General features: G+C 39.2%; 1 protein-coding gene across 1 annotated transcript; it reads left to right on the forward strand.

The window, feature by feature from the left end:
- The first annotated feature begins 3,912 nt into the window (after positions 1–3,912).
- On the forward strand, positions 3,913–5,417 carry LOC147610908 (uncharacterized). The gene has a single exon (XM_086785573.1). It carries the CDS (start codon positions 3,979–3,981, stop codon positions 5,227–5,229), a length of 1,251 nt encoding a protein of 416 aa, XP_086641699.1. The 5' UTR covers positions 3,913–3,978; the 3' UTR covers positions 5,230–5,417.
- The last annotated feature ends 4,187 nt before the right edge of the window (positions 5,418–9,604 follow it).

The raw sequence follows: 9,604 nt of genomic DNA on the forward strand, positions 1-9,604 counted from the left end.
CCCTACTAACCTAGATGCCTTTGAAAACTTGAGTGATGTCTTGATATCACTTACCATCTTAAACTTTAAGATGGTCCAAGCATCAAGTTTGGGCCATTTGGGATTGTTAAGAGGGGGATTGGGGATCTCTTCTAGCTTGCCAAATAAACATGGTTTTTTATCTACAAAATATGAGTGAGAAAAGAAAAAGATATTGTTCTGTACAAGATCACTTGGGCTTTGAGATACAAACATTGCCTCTCCAATGGATGCATGCATATAGCATAGAAAACTCTAGTGAGGCTTTGGAGTGGTTGTTCCTCAACATAATTAGAGGGAAAAATATCTACAGAGAGACATAAGAAAATGGAGAATCATAAGAAAATTTGAAACAAAAAATCCAATATTAGCATGTTGTTTAAGCTATGTTTATGTTACATTGACAATTTGAAGGAAACCTTGGTCGTTGGCCTTGAATGTAGAGGTCTCCAAGGGTATACACATGTTGCACTATGGCAACCAGTCCTTCCTTCTTAGTATGCTTGAAGCCTTGTAGCTGCCTCTTCCAATGATGTAGCATATTCCCCAGTTGATGCCCTCGATGTGGTCCCTTAGAGCTTGGCTACATGTAGACCCAAGCCCCAACCCTGAATCTTATTGGAGCCCAAACTCCATTCTCATCTCTTGTGTTATGCAGCATAAGCTCTTCCACCTTCTCCCTAGGTCTTCTCACATTACTGGAAGAGGCCACCATGGTGGTAAGAAAAGAGAAGAAGGGAAAAGAAAAGCTTGTTTTACAACAGAGGAGTAGAGAAGAGAGAAAGTTCAGGGTTTTTAGTGTAGCAATGGAAAGCTTAAAAGAGGGTTAGAGTTTGAGAATAGGCTTCCTGAACCTAGAGTAGACTAAAGAGGGATAGAGTTTGTGCAGCAATGGAGAGGGAGGGAGCTTGAGAGAGAGAGAGAGAGAGAGAGAGAGAGAGAGAGAGATTGAGAGGCAGGCAGGCAGCTTGAGAAGGAGGGAGAGCTTGAGAGGGATGGAGTTTCTGCAGCAATGGAGATCTTAGAAAAGGAAGAAAGAGAGAGAGGGAGCTTAAGACTGAGGGAGCTTGACAAGGAGGGAGAGCTTGAGAGGTATGGAGTTTCTTCACCAATGGAGAGCTTAGAAGAGGAAGAAAGAGGTTCAAAATGAGCTTTCCAAACCTAGAGTATGTTGGGGGGAAGTTTGAGAGGGAAAACACACTTTTGGGAAAAAACTAAAATTTTTTAATTTTTAGGGTTTTTAATTTGCGCGATTCTAGGTGGGGGGGACCTCTAAGTTTGGGCCCAAGGGGTAGGGGGACAAGAGTAGTAATTAGACCCATATTAGCAAACCAAAGCCTAGGCCCCCTAGGGTCAAAGAAGTCAAAAATGTGCACCCAGCTCTCTTCCTATTGGTCCATTCCTAATCAAAAGTTAATCCAAGAGGCCCTCTTTGGGTCCAGAAAATTCCTAATGCGACTGATTTGTAAGGTATTTCACTGAAAAGTCTTGGAGGCTGAGGTCATCTCACTGGCACTAAAGTTAGAGAAAGATTTTTTATTCCATGAATTATCTTCATATGCACTAAGACATGACTACTGTTTAACATGAGATGGAGATAATATCCTGTGTGGCTGGCATTTGGAATGATGGTAAGAAAGTCACAAGGACAAATCCTAAATGTTTTGGGGTTATATTTGTTAACACCTATATTTACACATGGACAATTATATGTTGCATTGTCATGATTACGATCTCCCTATGGAGTGATGGTTTTGCTTGAGGATAGTGATGTGAATGCTTTAGCTCTATCTGAGGATTGTAGACTTACAACAACTAACATTGTTTATTAGGAGATCTTAGGTTGCTCCGGGGGATAATTTTAGGTATTGTATTGAAGTTGTGTGTTCTAATTTTCTTGTATGTGCCTTTTTATAAGTATGTATGTGTATCTTTCTTATTGAGCAAGCTCCCTTCTGTCGCCCCACATGCAAGAGGAGGATGCATGCAAAAAAAAAAGTTGTGTGTTCTTTTATGTATATTTTCTAAAACAGTTTATTTTGTTTTAGGGACAAGCATGAACAACATCATATTTACTATAGATATGTTGTAATCGAGGATTGAAGATTAACAATTTTATATTAATTCTTTTCTATTTTTCCATATTTCTTTTCTATTAATTCATAATTTTTAAAAAACATGACATTATATTTTGCATAGACACCTCTTTGGTCTGCACCCCTTCCTTATCAACATGTTGCTAGGATTATGCTAGATCGTCACAAGGATGGGTATGTAAATTGCAAGAAATCATTACAGGTGTTAACATAGAAACATTTACATGTTTCTTTATATAACTTATGTTGGACTTTTTCACGATCAGAGTTGTGGATGAGGGGATTGAGAGATATAGGATTAGTGTTCCCGATGATGAGGAGTTAGGAGTATATTTATTTACAAAAGAGTGCGTTTTAGGATTCTATCTATAGTGGACTTTTTTACGGTCAGAGTTGTGGATGAGGGGATTGGGAGATATGGGATTAGTGTTCCCGTTTTAGGAGTATAGTTCTACCTATGGTGGACTTTTTCATGGTTAGAGTTGTGGATGAGGGAATTGAGAGATATGGGATTAGTGTTCCCAATGAGGAGTTAGGAGTATATTTATTTACAAAAGAGTGTGTTTCTGACATGGCCAATGGCATGGAGAAGTGTGTTAGTTACTCTATACCAGAGACTTGGGTTTTATTCACTACATATAGTAGCTTCTCCTTTCGATGTGATTTTTTTGTGGCACACCTGGCATGGCTTTATTTCGATCTTCATTTGTGTCTGGTAAGATTACCTAAATAGATTTTATTATATTTTTAATTAATATTTTATCATTAATTCTCCACACAAAAAGAAGACATCCACACTTCATGGGTTAGTGTACTAGAGATGTGTCACCATCATACCATGTTGGGCGGTGACATCATACATTGCCCATGGTTGATGGCTCTAGGAAGCGGAAGCTTGGCTTTTCTATTGATCACTAGATCGATTGACTGATTCCTCTAATTTTACGTTTTTGTTTATTTTATATTGATTTTTTTCATTGCTATACAGTGAGGATGTGCTTTGCATGTTTATTTGGATGTCCTTACTTATTTAATGATATTATTAATCCATACATGTGTTTATGCTTCTTTCTCATGGAGAGAGAGAGAGAGAGAGAGAGAGAGAGAGAGAGAGAGAGAGAGAGAGGTGTATGTACATGTTATGTAATGGAGAGATGTAGAGATGCACACCACACATGTAGGAACATTCATTTGTACGCTATAGGAACATGCAAGGAAAATGGTAGAATAAGGGAAGAGGGCACAAGGTGAACTCTTTGTTTTTTTGTACCACAGCAACGCACGGGTTACTAAGTAGATGCATGCACACATGTACTCTTGTGTATGCACGCAAGCAAAAACTTTATGCGGTGGTAAAGTGCGGGTCACCTACTAGTTGTAATCATTAGCAAGACATCATGTGGAGAGTTTTCACATTTTTTGATCTTTCAAGAGTATTTTTGTAACTTTGAAATTTTAATTGGAAATCTTGTGGTGGAAAGGTTTTTTTTTCCGGCCTTTAGAGAGGGGTGGGCATACACACAAGTCACACGTGGGCATGGGCCATGGGGCAATAATCGAGAAGAGAAGACAAGCGTTGATACGTGAAAGGAAACTGCATTTTGATGTCACTTAATTTCGGCATGTGGAAAATGGTCGTAATACGGCCCAAAAAAAAGAAGAACAAAGAAAAAAATACGCGATTAATTAATGGAGATTGATAGGCTGGTGAGGTCATGGATGACACATTCAATCTCTTATGTGAGCCTTTAGGTGTGCAGGCAGCAATGATACGCATGCGACCTATGCCCATAAAAAGACCTGCCAATCTCCAGTTGAGTGCAATTCGAGTAGATCATTCCTCCAATTGAGTGCAGCAAAAATTATGGATCTCAACACTTCATTCCTCCAAGCTAATAAAAAGCTCCGTCCCAAGAGTTTGGATCCTGACCAATTAGCTGCTGCTAGTAAATCTACACTCCAAGGCATGGATAGGAACAGAAGCCCCGATCAGCAGGCTATGCTTCTGCCCAAACGCCCATGCTTCGATGATAGCCATGGGAGATCAATGGATGCTTCGATGATAGCCATGGGAGATCAGGAAAATCATGTATCCATTCGGAGTGGTGGTGGTGGTGGTGGTGGTGTCTGTTTAAATACGCCGCCTAACGATGTCGTGTTTCATGTCGGGAAGAGCAGGCGAGCATATCATGTAAGCCTCGAGAGCCTGACCAGAGGCTCCTCTTACTTCAGAAATTTGCTCCACAGCACGGCAATGGATATTGATGGTGGTCGTTCGATGGCCCCCATCGTGCTGGACTGCGAGGAGGCCATCTTCGAGAGCATGTTGACCCTGATAAGATATGGGACATTCGACGCCCTGCCGGCCAGGTCGGAAGCGGAGATGTTCAAGCTTAGAAGTGAGGTGGAGTTCTATGGGATCCATGTTACAGAATCGCCCAAGCCAACCACGCATAGCGGCCGCAGCAGCCTATCTTCTACTCCTTCCACGAGTCCCAGCGGTAGCCCAAAGATCAGCCGTTTATCCACGCGCCACGCCCTTTCTACACCAGCCACCGCCCGGCTCAACAGTCCTCGGCAGCAGCTGGCAGATCAGCTGCCCGACTTCCCCCTTGATTTGGCGGATCCGGCTAAGCTCGTGCTGGTGTCCTGCTTGGATCAGGGCAAGGAGGCCATCTTCACGTGCAGCGATTGCACCGGCAGGCCCGCGGGTCCTACCCAGTGGGCGCTCAATTTCCACCACAGGCACGCCTTCTGCACCGCCTGCGGCCGGGCGCCGCGGATGCCTGCCAAGCACTTTGCGGAGATGTTCATGGCAGCAGCGTCACACTACTACACCAATCCCGACCAAGCGGTGGTGAAAAGTGCGTGGTGGGTGGGTGCCGACTCCACCTGCACGCTGCGCTTTGTGAGTGGGAGCGGGGCCGACACATGCACCTCGTGTGGAGCAGACGACACTGTGTGGGCGGCCAGTTCCTTCTACTGCCACGCCTTTTGCACGCAGTGCAGCCAGTCTGCTCAAGGGCCCGTCCTCCTCAGCCTGCTCCTTGCACTGCGCTATGGCGGTGGCAAGGGCGCCAAGACCAGCAGATCTAGCTTCAAGTCTCGCCCCTAAGTATGAGGCTTACTGGACACAATTTTTGTATACCAGTGGGTGTGAATGAAATATATACTTATTATTATTTCAAAAGGAAAAGTTTACATTCACGCATGTCAGGACCATTGGTCAATGGTGTTCAATCTTTTTTTTTTCTTGTGAATTTGTCTTTAAAAATATTAATAATAATAATTTTATGGTCTTTAAGATCTTGTAGTGCATGCGTACTCATTCGATTAAAGGATTTGATGTGGTATATTCACCACATCTTGGCTCCTAGTTAAGTTTCAAGCGTTTGGGAAATATTTTTTGCCTAGCTATACATGGATCCTCCTTGTCATGAGTAGAGGTGCACCTTAAATTTTGAGGTGGCCAAAACCTCTTTGTCTAAATTGAAGGCAGTCATATTTTTCTTACTTCAAATTGAGGTCACCGAATCGAATCCTTCCGAGAGTAAAATAAATAAGTTGCTAAATCCTTTATTGTGAAACAAGCATCATTTAGAATTTAAGAAGCAATCTTAATTTGAACTTGTATTAATATCAAAACTAATGAATGTACAACAACTACATCTACAAAGAACAAAAGGTAATGAATGTTACTTATCTAAGACCAAGTTTAGTAAAAGGCAATGCTATTTGAAAGATGTAGACCCATCTTTTTTCCCTTCTCATTAAAACTGTACGATACAACTTTCAACGTCATTAGTAGCAAAGACTCTCATAGCAATTTGCTTGATTTGATGTCTTACAATTTCTCTTACGGCAAAGCGAGGACATAATCATCACATAATAAAAGACTCAGACACAGGAAACTTGCATTCTACCCCGACATTATCTGCATGCATGATTTCCATTTCAACATATCTTCATGCATAATCACTAGAATATATGCATGCATAATCACTAAAATATCTGCATGTATGCTACGAAGTGGCATAATTTGTTCATCTAGTATTTGCAGAGCTTAAATAAAGGCCTTGCTTTCATAAAGTCCTAGAATACATGTAGGACTACCTACAGATCAAATATAAATGATTTTAGAGTTGTTTTCCTCCCCCAAACAATGGCTATAATAGGACAGGCCTTTATATACTTAAAATGTGTGACAACATAGTAGAGTTCTATTTATAAATAGCTTAATTGAGGTACTAAATGACATGTTGTTTATAAAAAACTTTAAATGATAGTAATACATATAGTGTACTTATCCATAAGAAGAGGTATCTATATTGGTGGTCATTAACTTGGTCAAACAACCAAAGACCCAATCGACCAATTAACTTTAGAAGCACCGCTAATTCGAATTTATTAACTCACTTCCATATTCACGAGTACATCTGTATGCATAAACAAACCATGTGAATTGCTCTAATTCAACAGAACTGTAAAAGAAGTTAGTTTCTCTGATTCAACAATATAGTGCAAGCACAAGAACCTTCATATGACGTACCAAAGAGGTATCATCAAATCTAGATTTTAAGTGATCAAAAATGTTTGAATTTGAAAAAGAAAATTGGAATTGTAATGCTCTATTTAGATCATCTCCCCTATTATCATGCTTGAAGGTTATTCTCATAAAACTTACTTTCATACAAGGCACCTCTTATTTTGGATACTCTCCTCTATTATCACACTTAAGGTTATGCTCATAAAACTTACTTCCATGCAAGGTGCCTCTCAATTAATGTACACAAATATCCACTTTCGGGTCCATAATAAGGAAGTATATCAATTTTATGATGACAAGAATCAATATAAAATTCCTCTCTGTAATCTATTCTATTCCTAATAAATCTTTCAACTGTAGTTTGTGAAGACCTCAAGATACTCGGAGAAGGAAACTCTAATTTCTTGACACAAAAATTAGAGCATAACATATATTTGTACAAATTAAAGCATAAACCTTAATAAACTAAATTAAATAAACAAGAGAAAGATGTAGGGTACATAGTCACACAAGATTGGGTTGACTCTCCCTAGGTAGAGTGTGGCCCTTGTACCACTCTCCCATAATTATATGTGTTAGAAAAAGCACTTTCTTTTCAAAAAGATAATTCCAAAAACAAAACACAAGAAAGTGCTTTTGATTTTATGAGCGTGCAAGCTCTATAAAAATATAGCAAGCATTAATATAAAGTCTTGGGCTTACCAATATATAAAATACTATTTGGTATGTACAAAGGTATCAGGCCTTTTCCTTACAAAAATATTGATGCCTAAATATGAAACCATAAAAGGTGTTCACATGTCTTCCAAAATATCTCATAGTGGTCCAACACATGTTCCACCCATGATTAACACAAAATCTGCCACTCATTCTTTGCCTACATCCAAAATAATAATAGTCAATACACACAACTGATTAAACACATTAATCTTGAGCATGCCATAATAGTGCACATAGCTAATTAAACACATTAATCCAAATATACATCAGACCAACGCACACAAGTTGATTAAACACATTAATCTTGGTATATGATATAAAAAGGTATTTCAAAAATAAATAACTTCAAAATAAAATAATGGGTGTCCCAAAGAGGTAACGACTAACATTCTCTCTTGCTAGGGTTACAATTGACCTTAATTGTGTGGATGATAAGAGTGGATGAGATTTTGGTAAGAATGGAAAAACTTTTTTGGAATCCATTTGGCATGTTCAATGGGATGCTTCAAGATATTTGACATAAGTGTTTCTAGTACGTGTAGAGATGGTCTCATGGTCAATGATAGACTTCTAGGTTTTAGATGTTCTTATCATTTTAGCAGATGTCATTATTGTTATTTTGTTTTTTCTTAATTCGTGCTTTTATTTTCATCATTATTTAATTATTATTATTATTATTTAGAAGCTTATGAGGTGAAACTTTATTTTCAAGTGATATAGGCATACATGAATCATGAGAAATACCAAAAAATGCAAAATTACCCTCTTGCTTGAGAGAAAAGTCGACATCCTAAGTGACTCATGGAAAAAAAAGATGTCGAAGAAGACCAAGATATGAAAATTCTTAATGCCTAAAGTGCCCTTGAATCCTTGATTTAATCTGATTCTCATGAGATTAGCAAGGAAAAATTCGTGGAAGAGCTACTTGTAGATTTGGCAAGCCTCTCAGATTTGTTGTCAGGGGCTATAATCTATAACAGGTATAATGTCATGCACAGTTATTAGATACTAGCCATGTGGATACTTAAAATTACCCAAACACATGTGGTCTACAAGCGAGCGCGGGCAGAATTGCCAAACGCTGCTATATGTGAAAGTTGACTCCAAAAATAGGCCACGTTTTACTTTTTTATCAAAATTTGATTTGCATGTCCATCTACACACTTAAAGGCTTCCTTTGAGTATACTAACTAATTGAAAAATCAATCTTGAATTTTCACTTAATTTTAACACTTAGAATCTTTACTACCGAAAAACCACTAAAAACCTGCTGGAATTCATTACTAAAATCTGTAGCATACAAAACTTAGGATTATCTTTAATCATAACTTGGTTAATCTCGGAGGTATGTTACACCTTTCCTCTTAGGCTTATCACCCCTCTTCTCGACATCCTTTCTAGAATATTGGGTTGATTTTGCCTTTGGCTTATAGCCTCCCTAAGAAAGGGCTTAATTGCCTTTACCTTTTCGACTGGCAGCTTCCACATGCATACTAGTTTAATTTTACCGAGATTGCTCTTCTTTGCAACATCACTACAACTGACTCATCAAAAGTAAGGGAATTGAGGTTACCCTTCATCCATGAGTCAAAGTATAGATACAAAACCCTAGTATAAATCTAGTAGAGTTGTGAGAACAGTAGACCAAAGATTTGTCCAAATAGGCCTCATCAATGCATGCCATCTACTTCATGAGATCTTTAATCCTTGTGAGGAACTCATCCATTTAGTCTGCCTCATTTATATGCATGGACTCTAACTGCTCGCACAAGTAGGCCACTCGGTCTCATTATGCACCCGGTAAAGCACAACAAGCACATCCCAAGCACAAGTAGGCCACTCGTGCCTCATTATGCACCCAGTAAAGCACAATAAGCACATCCCAAGCATGCTTCATAATTTTACATGAGGAATGCTCCTTTTCACTGAAAGGCCACTAATGCATGTGCCGGTGCATCCCTACCATCCCATCTATCTTATTGAGGTGCGGAGGCGGATGCCACACCTACATCAGATCTCGTATCACCATCCAAAGTGCCTATACTATGTTGTTGTGCTGATGAGATAGGACATACCTTAATGCTAATAATAATATTCCAAAGCCCTTTGGTGACTAAGCATTCCAAATACATCACCACTTGCCATTCAACCTACAAAAAACTAAGCTTTGACACACAATGCAAATATCCCAACTATTTTTTGTAGGTACTTTTCATGTACAGTA

This window comes from Cibotium barometz, chromosome 48, assembly GCF_041138505.1.
Source record: "Cibotium barometz isolate CiBa-2024 chromosome 48, ASM4113850v1, whole genome shotgun sequence".
Lineage (NCBI taxonomy): Eukaryota > Viridiplantae > Streptophyta > Polypodiopsida > Cyatheales > Cibotiaceae > Cibotium > Cibotium barometz.

Excerpts from the sequence above, each read along its gene's own strand:
- LOC147610908 (XM_086785573.1), top strand. The coding sequence starts at position 3,979 with ATGGATCTCAACACTTCATTCCTCCAAGCTAATAAAAAGCTCCGTCCC.